Here is a 17,078-nt window from a genome sequence, read left to right as displayed (position 1 = left end):
GAATGTGTTCATGTCTTGCAAGAATGGGTAAATAGAGAAGTTATTTGAGTTAGAATCTCAGATCAAGCAACGTCACTTTTGGGGCAACATCTCCTGTCTTATTTCTATTCAGGCCTCAAATTTCCAGCTCAAGTGTTGCCTTTGGGATGGATTTTGCCTTCTTGTTCCTGTATTGACTCATGAATTCTGGATTTTGCCTTGGAGTTCATGTTCATGTTTTAAGCCTTTGGATTTTGCCTTGGAGTTTATGCTCATGTTTTAAGTCTTGATTTTTGGGGGATTTACCTGCTCTATTATGGAACTTTTGATCCTATTCTTATTACTGCATTTTTACCTTTTGCTATCTTTTTACCAATAAACTATGTCAAGTCTGTCTCGGTGTGTGTTGAGAGCAAGGTTGACCCTCGCTGGGGTGCAACATGCACATACACCAAAAGATTCAAACCCTGTTCCTCCCAGATTCCTAGCCTAGCACTTCAATCACACTTCCCCACAATGACTCAATAAAATATTGCTCTTTCTTATTTTTTTTTTAGAACTTATTAATGTAAATCTTATTGTAGGCTACTTTATCTTCTCTTGTTTGTTATCATTGTTGGAGGAAGATGATTCAAGATCTTTCAAATTATTTTTTTAAAAAGTGTTCTTTCCAGATGAGCTATTCATCTTTGCTGGCATTTATTTGCATCTTATCTGTGTAAAAATCCTTTACTATTTTAAGTGTGGTGGTGCAGCAGATTAAACTGCTAAGCTCCGGAACTTGCTCACAGGAGGGTCAGAGGTTCAAATCCACAGGACGGAGTGAGCTCCCATCGTTAGACCCAGCTTCTGCCAACCTAACAGTTTGAAAACATGCAAATGTGAGCAGATCAATAGGTACTGCTTTGGCAGGAAGGTAACGGCACTCCATGCAGTCATGCCGGCCACATGACCTAGGAGGCGTCTACAGACAATGCCTGCACTTCATCTTAGAAATGGAGATAAGCCGGGTCAGGCTCAACTAGACTAAATGTAAAGAAGAAACCTTTATCTTTACTATGAATGGTTACTTTTAGAATCCATAGCATTATTATTATGGTAAATAATACATGATAGCCACTGAAGATAGTTTTAAAAATTAAAAACAGTATGTTACCTAACATCATCTATTAACCCTTAAAAAAGCTATTCACTACAGTCAAGCATTGTGACACACTCTGTGTACTACCCTTTAAAATAAACTATTTTTATGCTGCCCCATTCCTCATCTTCAGATTACTCCAAATGTTTAAAATGTGTTTTCCTTACTTGAAAAGTCTAAATCATAGTGGTGTGAGAATGCCAATGTTGGCTAGCATCATGTTGATAAATTACGATGGCATGCATTATATTCACACAATTCACTACTGCAAGTTAGGTTTTGGTCATAGCAAAAGTTGGAATTCACTACTGACCACACAAGACCAAAATCTTTCTCAAGTCCACTGTTTCACAGAAGCAGCCTCTGGAACCGGCCAAAATAAATATTTAAATATTCAAACTGAATATTCAAAGGAATTCTGAATTGAGCAGAACAAGGAAATGTATCCAAATTTATTCTCACCTGGCTTAATGACATAGTCCCAGGTCTCAAAGTGACTGACATGGATACATTTCCTTGTTTTGCTCGTACATTGCCTTGAACACAAAGCTGGACGCCATCTTTGCCTTGCAAGATATCCCAAAAAAGCACCTTAGCAACTACCTAGACAATAATATTCAAATATTTCAATACCTCTCCCCGGAAATGCTTTAAAAATGCCTGTCAAGCCACTCACAACACTCTTGCAACAAGTAAATACAAAAAACAAATGAGATTTTCCCTTCAAACAAATTGTTATCTGAAGAGACACTGCTTTGTCTGTCACATCTAAAATGCAACTGATCCAAATTTGCGAGGCTTTGGACATCAAAGTACCCTGAAAATTTGAAACTGAAGCAAAAGAAAAGGAAATCAACCTCTCGACACACACCAAAGACAACCAAGACACATTGAACTGGACCACTGTCAAAAGAAACTGAGTCAAGCAACAAGAAAACTCTATATGTCACTGACATCTTGAACCGCAACTAGAACTTGAGAATTTTTCAAATGTGACTTTTCTATATATTGATCAGAACTGAGACTTATCTCAGATGTCCTTCCTCTTGGCATTTCTCTGCTTATTGTTACCCCACGTTAATACAATTTACTTGAGATATTTCACATAAACTACCCTTTTCTTACCTCTTCTTGCAACACTTTCTTTGAAATGTGTGCCATTCAGTGCCATTCTAGACTATAATTCTTTCAAAGTTTTATTATGCCAACCTTGGGCAGGGTTAGAATGGTTTTCATACAACGTTAAAAGTCCAGGATTCCCCACCAAATGGGTTTGCATCACCAAATACCTAAAGCAGCTTAAACCTGCCATTGTTCTTCTTCAGGAAACACGCTAAAATCTGATTGTAATGCTCTTACTATCCCTTTTTGAAACACAATACACAACTGGTGAGGAATAGGGGGTGGGGTATTAGTATTTAGCTTTTAGTTTTAGAGGGGTATATTGAAAATATAAGCAATGTTTAACATAATAAATGATTTTATAAATTATATAATGATAAAATAAAATATGTGGAAAAAATTAAAACTAATTAAAAATGAAAATTTGTTTAAATTAAAATCAGTTATAAATATGGCCTATAAAAAACCTCAAAAGCATACTGACAAGTGTCAATGTAGCCAGGACTGGAATGTCAGACAGGTCTATTGTGCAAATAAGTCAGTATTTGTTAGTCTCATTGAATGAATTTGACATTAGTCAATAATTGTGGCCCGGGCTGTGGCACAGGCTGTTGAGCAGCCAGCTACAGCCAGCTGCAACAAATCACTCTGACCAAGAGGTCATGAGTTCGAGGCCAGCTCAAAGCCCGTGTTTGTCTTTGTCTTTGTTCTATGTTAAGGCACTGCATGTTTGCCTTATATGTGTAATGTGATCCGTCCTGAGTCCCCTTCAGGATGAGAAGGGCGGAATATAAATACTGTAAATAAATAATAAATAAATATCTAAGTCTCATTGATTCAGTATGTATATTCTCAACTGTATTTATCTTTGAGATTTTGAAATGTACAAATGTAAAGAAAACTGTGGTTTAAGCATAAGGAACATGTTGTTCTTTCCACCTTTCCTTATTGTTGATGCAATAACATCAATAACATCATGTTGGGCCCGGGCTGTGGTGCAGGCTGGAGAGCAAGCCAGCTGAAACCAGCTGCAATGAATCACTCTGACCAGGAGGTCATGAGTTCGAGGCCTGCTCGGAGCCTATGTTTGTCTTGTCTTTGTTCTATGTTAAAAGGCATTGAATGTTTGCCTATATGTGTAATGTGATCCGCCCTGAGTCCCCTTCGGGGTGAGAAGGGCAGAATATAAATGCTGTAAATAAATAAATAAATAAACCTTTCTGTCTCTCTACAGCTGGGGAGATGTGGATAATGAAATAATCCCAAATGACCTTAACAGATTAGAGCGTTGGGACCAAATTAACCAAATTAATTTCAGCAGGCAGGAATGTGAAGTATTATACTTAGGCAGAAAAAAATGAAAAGCAAAAACAAAGGATGGGTGATACCTGGCTCGACAACAGTACATGTAAAAAAGACCTTGGAGTCTTAGTAGATAACAAGCTGAACATGAGTTAAAATGTGATACAGCAGCGAAAAAGCCAATGGGATTTTGGGCTGCATCAAAAGGAGTACAGTGTCTAAATGAAGAGAAGTCATGGTGCCCCTCTATTCTGCTTTGATCAGACCTCACCTGGAATACTGTGTCCAATTCTGGGCACCCAATTCAACTGGGATATTGACAAACTGGAAGGTGTCCAGAGGAAGGTGACTAAAATGATCAAAGGTCTGGAAACCATGCCCTATATTTAGCCTGCAGAAAAGAACGTTGAGAGGAGACATAATCACCATGTTTAAATATTTGAAAGAATGTCCTAAGGAAGAGGGCACATACTTGTTTTCTGCTTCCCTGGAGACAAGGACTCAGAGCAATGGGCTCAAATGACAGGACGGGGGGAAAACATTAGAAAACATTAGAAAGAACATCCTAACCATGAGAACTCACTGCTTCAGGGTGTGGTGGGAGCTTCTCCTTTTAGGTGGAGGTTGGCTATCTGTTGGGGGGTGTGCTTTGATTGTGCTTTTCCTGCATGGCAATGGGTTGGACTGGAGGGCCTGTGTAGTCTCTTCCGATTCTATGAATCTAAAGAAGCCATGGCCTTGAGCCTACAAAATCTGAGCAAAGCTGTTGATTATAGGATAACTTGGACTATTCTGATTCATAGGTTCACCATAAATCTAAATTTACTTTGCAACAATTAATAACTATGAGATTCAACACCTGTTCTCATATAATTTAATGGGTAAGAATTACAATGTAATATCCTAACCCAACTAGTATTCCAAAATGCCTATTTGGCCTTTCTATTAAATCCGTCATTTCCAACTTCAGATGTTTAAGAAGAGAACTGTCTGAAACAATGGTTGAACCAACTAAACAAACCAAAGCTAAGTAACAACTTGGAAACTTTCAGTGAAAGTTTGGAAATTTACATATAAAACATCATCTTCAGTACATCCCATGTGTATAAAAATGCCAATGTTAATGACTTCACCAAATAATAGAGCATTAATTACACTCAAACACCTAAAGTAATATTACTTAACCATGTTTGCAAATATTTTCCCTATCACCCTCACTGTTTAACAGGCTAAATCTTACAGATGATAGTAGCTTTAATTCAACATCTATTAAATTGCAGTGCTTATGAGGTTTAAAAGAGGATAGACTGAGCCTTTCAAGACAGTGAAAGAAAGGGTTAACTAAATGATCAAAAGAGCCCACTGAGAATCTTAGATACACTGCAACATGTTCTGTAGTTCTATACCCTCCATAGAGCAAATTCTGATCAGTAACTGAATTAGTAAATTTATTTAATTCATCTATACATTTTTATTTTTATTGAAAATAAAAAATACACACTCCAAAACAAAGACCCCCCACAATATCCTGCCCCGCAATCGAACCCCACTGACACAAACCAACAATCAACCTCCACACCATACTTAACAAAATTAAAATACAAAATTAAAAGCAAAAAACCATATTGAAATCACAAATTATCTTAAAATACTCCACTTGCCCACATATGATAATACTATTACTATTACCAATTTAAATGCTTTATTAAAAATCAACTGTTGTAATTTTGGTTAATGACAGCCTTTCTAACTAATAGCAAACATGAATTATAGTAGAATCTCACTTATCCAACATGCTAAATTCATAAATACAGTAATTACTACATAACGTCACTGTGTTTTGGACTGCCTTTTCGGTTGATTTGTTGTACAACATTATGTTTTTGGGGCTTAATTTGTAAAATCATAAAATAATTTGACGTTTAATAGGCTTTTTCTTAATCCCTCCTTATCCAACATTTTTGCTTATCCAGCGTTCTGCCAGCCCATTTATGTTGGGTAAGTGAGACTCTACTGTAGTTGATGTTGCACTTGCTTATTTTGCTTTTCTGGAATTTTGCTTTTCCGGTAGGTGTCGTAAATTATTCTGTCGCAACTACTGTACTGGAATGAAGACTATGATTCAGAATATCTTAGTTTTGGGCTTTATCTAGAAGTATTGCCTAATTAGTAATAAACTGTATTGAACTCAAGGTTAGTTGACTTTTGCCACCCTCCAAATGGAAAAGTCCCCCTTCTGAACATTAAAGGCAGGGAAGAGAAGTTTTCTTCAGCTTAACAAGCTAGCTCTTAAATCTTCTGGTTAAATTTTAACAGACAGAAATTAGTAGTATTCAATTTGCCTTGTTTTGACTAAGTTCCCAACATTCACTCTTCATTTAAATTGCTTTAAAATACAAATGGAAGGATGCTTTATCTTGGAATTATTCAGCTGTTTGGCTGAGGCAATTTTTGTTGGGGCGAAGATGGGGACTGCAACCTCCGTCTTATCTGTGACTGTTCCTCCCTTCAGGGCTTGCAGATCACCTAAGGAAGTGGTTCTCAACCTGTGAATCCCTAGGTGTTTTGGCCTACAACTCCCAGAAATCCCAGCCAGTTTACCAGCTGTTAGGATTTCTAGGAGTTGAAGGCCAAAGCATCTGGGGACCCACAGGTTGAGAACCACTGACCTAAGACAAATGAATGCCTTATTCTCTGTAGTCTTAAAATATATTCCTGCAAGTTTTGGAAGCCCTAAACCAGCTTTGTATCTGCAAACTGCTTGTCCTACACAACAAGAGATGGTTAAGATGAACGTTCACCTGAGAGCCACACCCTCAAAGTTGGAATTAATCAATTTCATGGAATATGTATCTGTATGGCACAGATGTTTATCACATTACTACTTATTTGTTCCCACTGATAAAATTTTCATGCATATTGGCCAAAGCCCATTAAAAAAATAACAGTATAGTGATACATTCCATGCACAATAGCAACCAGAGAGGCAACAGAAAGAAATTCTGAAAGGAAGGACTTTCACCTGTACTTGAAAAACTAAATTAGTCTGAATATATACTAAGGAAGAGTGCTATTCAATTTTTTTTTAAAAAAATCACCATATTGAAAATTCTCATCTGCAATAATCAGGCAGTAAAGAGGCCTATTACAATGATGACAAATACAAATTTGTAAGGTAAATGTGTTATCAGCAAAAACTGCTTTATTATCCGCAGAGGTCATAATAATTTCAAAGTTTAAATTAGAAATGCATTGCTACTGGCAAACCTTTTCTTCTAAAATTTAGCTGAAGCAGCAAATATATACTTTAAAGGCTGTAAAAACCAAAATTTACACCGTCTGAGTATACTGTTGCAAACACACAACCCTAAGCAACTCTGCTCTCCATTAAAGGATGATCTCATAATCATATGCTTTAAATACCACAGAGAGAGAAGCCACAAGTTGAGGGTAGGCTATTCAGGCATTTCTCATAAGTCCTGTTATTGATAAGACACTAATACAATTTTTTGCACAAAAAAGTATTGCCTAACAAGGGCACTTTCAGGAACAAACCAGGAGCTTCATTTTGTAAAAAGAGCATTACCCTCTTTCATGCAATTTATTACAATGGAGCATATTAGATAGATAGATCTGTTTATTGATGAGTCCACTGATCATATCAACCATAAAAGACAAAAACAAAAATACACAGACACTAATAGACACTAATCACTATGCTGAAACTCCTGCAATAGTTAACTAAAGTAAATTAAAATACAATAAAATTTGATTAAATAATAAATGTGGTAAAATAGGATTAAATTACAAGATGAAAGCAGGAGGAGTAGAGTGAGAAGTGTTAAAGAGTCAGTCAGAGAATTTAGATAAATTCAGGCTGCTTTGAGACAATTCCCATACTGTAAGTGCACAGTATTAAGCTATGCTTAAAGCATATATGTACATTTTGAAGCAATTTAAAGCAAACTTCTTGAAGAAAAATCAAACTCGCAGAGAAGAAAATAATGCTGCTCTCCACTCCATATTTCCTTTTGCTAACCTAGGTTTTCTTTTGAACTACAATGGACGCCAAGCAGAATGTATAATCCATGGTTGTTGAAGGTATGAGTAGCATCTGGGCTACATGCATATCAAGACATGCATAACATCTCTCCCTCCCAGTACTGAAAGGGAGTATTACAGTAGAGTCTCACTTATCCAAGCTAAACGGGCCGGCAGAAGCTTGGATAAGCGAATATCTTGGATAATAAGAAGGTATTAAGGAAAAGCCTATTGAACATCAAATTAGGTTATGATTTTACAAATTAAGCACCAAAACATCATGTTATACAACAAATTTGACAGAAAAAGTAGTTCAATACGCAGTAATGTTATGTTGTAATTACTGTATTTACGAATTTAGCACCAAAATATCATGATATATTGAAAACATTGACTACAAAAATGGCTTGGATTATCCAGAGGCTTGGATAAGCGAAGCTTGGATAAGTGAGACTCTACTGTACTTCATAGCATATTATTCAAAGCATAGTAATCTCAGCCACCAAATCTGTACAGAAGAGTGTGTTCTGGAACTTTTAGATAATTACAAATGCTTTTACATCACCAATTTATCACAGAAAGTATACTACAGGAAATGCAATAAAAATTATAGGCAGAGTTTTATTATATGTGATTTAGTAAATTAAAAAATCATAATGCAAATCATTAAAAGGTTATTTTTTTGTATCTTGGTGAAATACAGAACACAGGTAGAAAGTGACAACTTAGGCTAAAACCGTATTTATTTATTTAATTTCCTTATAACATTGTTCTAATGTTATAAGGAACCACCCAATTAAAGAAGAATGATTTAAGCACAAATTTGACACTGCCATTAAAATAAAAAATATCGAAAGTCCCATATTTTAATGGATTGTGCTAAATAGACCATCAAAAATGTTTTTACAAATCCCCTTCAAAGTATTTTTCCCTTCCTTTTAAAGTACAATACAGCCCCCCTATCCATGGATTTGATATCCACTGTTTCACTTACCAATGCTCCAAAATATTTCAGCTGTGAGGTATTTGTGGGCCTCTCGGGGCCCTCCAATGCAATTCTGAGATGCTTCAAGTCCAAGTACCCCCAAATATAGGTTTTGCTATTATTCAGTTTCAGGTATTCACAGGGAGTCTTGATATGGAGGTTGTACAGTATACATATTGTTATATATTAAAATAACAAAATTCTTACTTGGATTTCACATTGTTAAGATTGTCCAATGCACATTTAACAATAGAAAAGATATTTCTATAGAGTCTATTTATAATTTATTTATCCCACTTAAAAGGTTGAGAATACAAAATATATATATTTTAAAAATACATAGTGTTCTATACATGCTAAATTCATATAGTAATCACTGTAATCACTGTAAGTATAATGGAGTCCCGCTTTTATGAATTCACATACTAAAATACCAGCTAATTTACATTGCTATTACTACATGTTTAACTTCTGAAGCCATTACATTAGCTGGAAAATACACCACAAATTTGCACCAATTTGGCAGCCATTAGAAAATGCAAATTAATTTCAACTATTTGACTATTCTATTCCACTCACGAGGTATAATCTCTCAAAAAGCTAGCATCTACAAAATTGCTTTTGATCTCAGTTGGCACTGAACAGAAGATTGCACCTAAAGATTATTCGCTTAGTGCATGCTCAAGTTGGCACTCCTGCAGTTCTGAGTGCAAGGAAGGGAAATACATGGGCAAACTGTCTCTAAAATAAACTATAGATCTGAATAGCAGAGTCACAGATTCCAAAAGAGCAGGAAGCAAGATATAAATAATTCGTTCATGTTATATAGAAAAATAAAATATACTTTTGTTGCAAAGAAATAGTTATCTTTAATTCCAAAACTACAGCCATTTAAAAAACATTTCTGTATAAAAGACAAAACTACAAGAATGAAGCTGTCTTATACTAAAACATTTATTTTATATCTACTAAAACATAGGTGATATATCATAAATTACTTCTTTAAACAAAATGTATCTTAATACAACAGATTACTACATATTCATCCACATATATAATATGTGACAATTTTGCTATTATTACTCAGCTCTGAACTGTTTAATTTATTCTGCTGAAGCATCCCCTTATATTTATTAGTCTCATTCATACACAAACATTTTACCCAAAATCAATTTCTAACAATGTCAGTATTCTTCAATAATTCATCCTTAAAACAACACATGCCCTTGCAAGTCATTTTCAAACCATAATACAATTTACAGAGAATAGGTATTTGTTGCATTTTTGTTTTGGCAACATTGCAAAATATGAAATACTGCGTAGCTTATATAGCCAATTGTATTTGATTGACAGTCTTAGTTCTCAGATGGAGCAGGAGTTTGCCCGTTTTCTAGGAACTGGATCTTGAACAATACTGTCCTTTTTACATATACAGGATGAACACAATGTCTCTGACAATCTCCAAAGTCCCAACCTGAAAACGCTATTTGAGAGGCTATATATAACACAGTTGCAAAAGCTATTGCTTATAGCAAGCCACGTTGTTAAAAAAGAAAGTGCTGGATTGTCCAGCACCCTAGAGCTCTCTAGCATAAAATAGATGATGTATGGTAGCCACAACACATAAAATACACTGGTTATACGAAATAAAACCATAGCATAGCGCCGATCTGGACTATGCCCATTTTCTGCAGCAGTATCCACTTCATGAATAGGAAAACGAGCTCTCCTGTCATTGATCTCTTTGGTGTGCTGCCGGCAAATTTTAAATATGTGAAAATAAGTAAAGCAGATTATGAAAGCAGCTGGAGCATACAGTAAGCATACAATAAAGCCAGTAAAGTAAGCATTCGTTAGCCATGAGGCTGCACACCATTCAAAAATGTCTCCATGATAACCTGGCTTTCCCCAGCCAAAAAAGGAAGGCAGGAAGATAAGGCAAGAGTAAAGCCAAATCAAAATGATGCAAATTCTCAGTCGGCAAGGTGTGACCAACTGATTATAAGAAAGTGGTTTCGTGATAGCAAGGTAACGATCCACACTAATGAAAGCAAGGCAGGCCATAGAAACACTTTTTAGTACAGAGATGATATATCCAAAAATCTGACAAGTCAATGACTCATGAACACCTGTAGAGTAGTGAAGCAATGACAAAGTAGGAACCAAGCAGCTAACTCCAACAAAAAGATCAGCATATGCCATAGTTTGAATGAAATAGCTGGTGGTATAATGGTGTAACAATGGAGCACAGTGAAAGACACAAATTACTGTCAAATTACCGGCAATAATTAAAAATGTTAACAAGACAATAATAATAGTTTCAAGAACACAGATGTCAATGGGATTGTATTGGCCAAATCCAAAAGGGCAGGTGTGGTGATCAGACACATTCCCAGCGCTACTAGTCGTATTCAGAGTCTTCCACTCAATCCATGTGGACCGGTTCATGATTTGTATTACATAACAATGTGGTCAGAACTCCAGTAGTTATGTGATTCGTCATTCATCTGTAAATTTTGTCTTGAAACATATCTCTGTGTGGACCTAGAACTGTTTCCGATGGGTTAAGATTACAATGCAGAAAAGAAGCAAAAAGGCTACTATTCAGTTTCTTCCTGCACTTTCTTCTTCAGAAAAAGGCAAAGCACTTTTCTCCCAAGCAGGTCATTCCAATTATATTTTTGAAAACACAGAAATAACAGAAGTAAAGAAGCAAAACCCAAGCATTGCAATAAAAATCTCTAGAAGTGCATTTTCCTAGAGATATATTTTTAAAGGAAAGAATAAGGTGGGTTCCATTTGCAATGTTTTTTCAAGCATTGTTAGAAAACAAAGTTGAAGAAAATAATAATTAAAAAGTCCAGTAAGATCTTTCTTCTAACATACTCCATCTTTTGGTTCTCTGCAGGTGGTAATATAATTTCTGCAATCTTTACTTATTCTGCATTAGCAATGGTATAATTCTGGCCATATTAATGCAAGCAAGCATTTTGGTGTCATAAATAAATGTGTCAGAACAGTGATTAATTTGCAGCGAACAAAGCCATCTCTTCAATTTCTCCAGTTAGTTAATAACAAGAAAAGGCACACAAAGGCATGACGTTGATGTTCCGGCAACAGCCAATTCAGCTTGAAATATTCATTACTGTTTTAAAATGTCAGCAGGATAAATCCAAGGTTCTCACAAAACATCAAACTGTATTGCATTGAATTCCAGGAATGATAAAATGAAACTATTGTCTTTAGAAATACAGTTATAAATGCAACTGCAGGAGATCAATAAAGTGAAGTTCATAGCAACATCCATGCTATTTCTCACCTCTATAGCAACGTCCAAAGCTTTTCATATGCACCAACAAAATAAAATGATTGACTTCCATCAAATTTCTTCCAAGAAGATAATGCAATGTTGATTTAACAGGAAAAGCTGTGACTAATAGTCCATTAGGCTTCAAGCTATATTTTCTCAGTTGCTTAGACAATTAAAATAATAGCCATCTGCATCAAAACAAAACCCACCTCTCTATCTAATCAACAAAATATTGATGCTCCCATTACATTTGTAGTTGTGATAGATCTATTGTTTAAGAAAGCTCTCTCAAAGCTCACTAATGAGCAGGTATTTGATTACTGAATGAATCTCCTTCGGTATATGCAGCAGTCTCGCTTTGTAACCCACCCACTATCCACACCCAAAGCAAATGCATCTTTAATCCTTTAAAGATGCAGGAGGCAATTAATCAATCCAAATCTGAAAAAAAGGTCATTTCAATTGTATCATCACTCAATCATCACTCGGGGCTCTTTTTCTTTCCTTGTTTAGAGTGCTGGAATCTCACAGGCGCTGCTTAGTACTCCTTGCTGTATTTTCTGAAGAGATATTCCTTACATGCAAAAGAAAAGGTATTCTCTGGTTCTTCTGCAGCAAGCATTCATCTTTAACTTTAATGTCTCATGTTCACCATCACCATAGTATGCAGAAGGTTTTTATATTTTTTTCTAACATCCATCACATCTTGTCCAGTATTCATTTATCAGTAAACGGTTCAATCATTTACAAAATTAATTGTCTTGCCAAATCAGTATGTCGATGCCTTGTGCATATACATTTTGCTTTGTCCAAGACTGTAGTACAGATAAATCCTGCTTGCTGTGATCAGTTTCCAGGATGCTCTTGCTATTTCTCATGCACTTGCCTGTGATATTCCTGCTTGCACCGAAGTCTGCCCCTCCTCTTCACCCTGAGCTGATGCAGAAAAACTCACCATCCAAAAGGTGACTTGGTCCTTCACCCTCAATCAAAAGTACAGCCAATGGCTACTGCAGCTGATTCTGTCACTAGGTAACAGTTGCCAAGCACAATGCTGGCATATAGTCTTCCACGGCAAGCCGGGAATAAGAATGACAAACGAAGACAATAAAATTGACCAAGTGAAATGAATACATTTAGCATTTGAAGGAAAAGGGTGTTTTTGCAGGGTAGCTTTCTTCCAAAATATTCACAGAAATACCTCTGCATTCTCCAACATCAAAGACATCTTTATTAGACCATAAACTACCAGTAGCTAACACAAGTCAGCAGTAATCTAATCCCCACTGGCAAGAAAGATCTATTAATTTTTAAACTAGCAAGTTAGTGGAGAAACCTCCATAAAGATAAATGATTCTTTTGACATTTAAATGTCAATATCGACTCTTATGGGTAGTAAAAATTACAACTCTTCCTTTTGCACTCAGATTACCAGTACTCAGGTAACCATAATAAAAGCTTACAAAAAGGGTTCAATTAAAAAGTAATTCATACATACATGAAAGAATGCTCAAATTAACGTTACACTGCCAACCCAGATTATTATTTAATATATATTTAAATGTGTTACCTACTGTAATGCATTTTATCACCATTTTTACACAAATTATGTCCATGCTGCTATACTTACATTTCAATGCTACATAAGAAATTTAAATACATCATTTATAACGGATAGATGGGTTCCTTCATTTTAACTGTATAGCCTCCAAATAATACTAACAATACAAGTTTTTTCAGATGCTCCAATTTCAAACTGTCATGCAATTCATATTTTTCTTTTCCATCATTGGACTCTAGATGTATAAACTTGAAACAAATGTGCAAGGTCTTTGACATTTATATGTAAAATGTTGTGGGATTTTAGCCACATATATCAGTCTGTAGATTAAAATAAGAGAGTTGAAGTCTAAGAGAGCTGAACATTTTTCAGCCCAATGGCTGAATTCCAACTTGGAATAAAGCCTTGGAAGTGTATTCCATCAATGGAAAGACCAATAAGGGAATGTGAAGGGAATGTGAAGGGAATGTGAAGGGAAGAACTGAGGTTTTGGTTGATCTCCCCTCTCCTTTGTGAAGGCTACAGAGTGGTTCTTTTGTTATCCTGATCATCATTATATTTTTCCTTTCCCCCAAACTTAGTACTCAAGCAGACTTATTAATTAAGCCCCAAAGAGGGTTTCATCTGCAATACCTTTCATGACCGTTTTTATCGATATTGTTGTTTTATTGTTGAGTGATGTGCTTTATTGTTTTGTTTGCTTTTATATTGTTGTGTTTGGGCATGGCTCCATATAAGCCGCCCCGAGTCCCTTCGGGGAGATGGGGCGGGGTATAAGAATAAAGTTGTTGTTGTTGTTGTTGTTGTTGTTGTTATTATTATTGTTATTATCTGGTATGTTAATTGTGAATTCTTCATTTCTTCTGTATAGCAAATTTCCAAAATGACCATTGGAAATTTTGGATCTAAACAGTACTTGATTATTGTCTATACCTTAAAACAAAGTAAATCTTGAGAACCAAGATTTCTGGCCTTCTCTTTTACTACCTCATCAGACAGGGTGATTTTAGTGTCCTGGGACGCTTTCTACCCATCTGGGGGATGGAGACCGATGCCAGACATCACCCAAAGTTGTGTGACATGTGGCAGAGCCCCGCCCACAACCAAGGTGAAAACATCACCGGACGCTTCCATCCCAACACAAGACACAGGACGCTTTGCCTAGGCTTTCTGCTGAGGTCCTTAGTGTGAAGAATTAAATGTGCTGTTAGCAACAGATTCGTAACTGGTTTTGACAATTTGTCATTCATGCTACCAGGTAATTAGTGCCTCACATAGGACAGCTTAGATTTATGAATACAGTTTATTAAGGAAGATTATGGACATTAGGAGACCACTATAGAATATGTCACTTTGAAAAGCTCTATAGCTTCACCCAAGACATTCATTAAGATATTGAACAGCATTGGGCCCAGGACAGAACCCTGTGGCACCCCATAAGTCAGTTCTTTCAAGGATGAAGAGAAACCACTGGGGAGCACACTTTGGGTTTGGTTGCTCAACCAGTTACAAATCTACCTCACTGTCTGTCTGACCCACAGTACTGTCTGACCCACATTATATTAGCTTGTTTGCAAGAGTAACCTGAGAGGTCTTGATAAATACCTTAGTGAAATCAAGATATGGTAAATTCACAGCATTCCCTTCATCGACCAAACTTGTAACTCTATCCAAAAAAGAGATAAATTTGGATGGCTCGAGTTGTTTTTGAGAAGCCATGTTGACTTTTAGTGAGCATGACATTCCTAAGTGTACACAGACTGTCTATTTATTGATCTGCTCTGGAATCTTTCCTGGTACAGTACATTCTCACTTGTCCACGCCTCGCTTATCCAAGCCTCTGGATAATCCAAGCCATTTTTGTTGTCAATGTTTTCAATATATCGTGATATTTTGGTGCTAAATTCATAAATACAATAATTACTACATAGCATTACTGCGTATTGAACTACTTTTTCTGTCAAATTTGTTGTAAAACATGATGTTTTGGTGCTTAATTTGTAAAATCATAACCTAATTTGACGTTTAATAGGCTTTTCCTTAATCCCTCCTTATTATCCAAGATATTCGCTTATCCAAGCTTCTGCCGGCCCGTTTAGCTTGGATAAGTGAGACTCTACTGTATTGATGTCAGGCTGACTGGGAGTGTGTGTGTGTGTGGGGGGGGGGGGGGTAATTGTTTGGGTTTTCTTTTTACCTTGCAAGGATAGAGACAACATTTGCCCTCTCCCAGTCTGATGGGACTTCTGTTTTCCAAGCATTCTCAAAAATTGTTAGCAGAGTAATGATATTACTTCTGCCAGTACTTTTCATAGAATCATAAAGTTGAAAAGAGACCACAGGGCTACCCAGTCCGTCCGTCCATCCCCCCCACACACACACACACACCCCACAATATAAGAAAAGCACCATCAAAAAGCACTTGACAGATGGCCATCCACCTTCTGTTTAAAAGTCTCCAAAGAAGGAGCCTCCACCACACTCTGAGGTAGTAAGTTTGACTATTGAACAGATTTTACCATCAGGAAGTTCCTTCTAATGTTTTAACATCCTTAGATGTAGTTCATCGTATCTACAAAGAATTATAGGCTAATCAAAATACATTTGACCAATTATATTAGTGTACTGCTACTGTTGCAAAAATCATCCAGTTTGAGCAACATTCTTTCAGGTGAAGGCATATTTAATCAAGATGTAAATAACTGTACACTGTCCACCTGGCACATCAAACCAGGTCCCAGCACAGCATTTGGAGTAGAGGAAGAAAATTGACTTTTGCCACCTGCCATCTGTAGCACTGTTTGGGATATTCCTCCAGCCCCACAAAATATATTGCACAGTTGGAGAAAACACTAAAATTACCTCTCCCGATTTATCCCCATGCTCTGTGAAACTCTGGATTGAACCACAGGAACCACAAACTTCCAGAAAACATTTGACTATCACTTTGGGCATTGTCTGGATTGCACTGATCATCCATGAATACATATTAACTAAGTGCTTTGCATGACACAATGCCAGAACTTTTTTTTACAATGTCAGAACTAACAGTAGTTGGCATCAGAGCGTTCTATACAAGTAGAAATAACTGGCTGGCTAATGATGTCGAACTAACTAGTAATGCCTCAGGCAAAGTTATTGAGTGCAATACATTTTGTTTTCAGAATTTATTTTGCATTTCGTGACTAATGTTTATTCAGTGGTTTGTGAAAGGGTATTTAAGTTCTAAAACTGCCCTAAATTTTGAAACTGCCCTCAGTACATACTGAATAGAACATCATGCTCCCATAGCTACTTCTAAATTATGTGTTTTAGTACACTCAATGTCACTGATGTCATCTAGAATATGTTAACTGTCAAAAGCTAGGTTCATTATTTTACAGTTCTAAATTAATTCCATGGATGAAGAATGGATATTTAAAACTGAAAATATTTCAAACACAGAATCTAATGCCCAGAAATCTATCTCATATAAGGAGATTGGCACTGCCCTTCTGGATCTCCAGCAGCTTACTAACAATATAGGAAGACTGTGTCAGCTCTCTTCTGATTGCAAAACTGCAGTCTGGTGCTGCCTGGACACCTTCCCACTTGACCAACAAATAGGTGTGGCATTGAATTTCAGCACTTGAAAGCA

At 36.3% G+C, this 17,078-nt stretch overlaps 2 protein-coding genes across 3 annotated transcripts in view; both read right to left on the bottom strand.

Annotated features, from left to right (window-relative positions):
- Nucleotides 1-17,078, bottom strand: part of rabgap1l (RAB GTPase activating protein 1 like) — a 186,531-nt gene that overhangs the window by 119,391 nt on the left and 50,062 nt on the right. The window lies entirely within an intron of this gene.
- On the bottom strand, nt 9,507-12,962 carry gpr52 (G protein-coupled receptor 52). Its single transcript, XM_008108940.3, has one exon. The coding sequence runs from the start codon at nt 11,016-11,018 to the stop codon at nt 9,933-9,935; it is 1,086 nt and encodes a 361-aa protein (XP_008107147.1). The 5' UTR covers nt 11,019-12,962; the 3' UTR covers nt 9,507-9,932.

Source organism: Anolis carolinensis, chromosome 4 (genome assembly GCF_035594765.1).
Source record: "Anolis carolinensis isolate JA03-04 chromosome 4, rAnoCar3.1.pri, whole genome shotgun sequence".
Classification (NCBI taxonomy): Eukaryota; Metazoa; Chordata; class Lepidosauria; order Squamata; family Dactyloidae; genus Anolis; species Anolis carolinensis.
The sequence above is the reverse complement of the archived record's forward strand: the minus strand, read 5'-3'. Positions and strand labels throughout refer to the sequence as shown.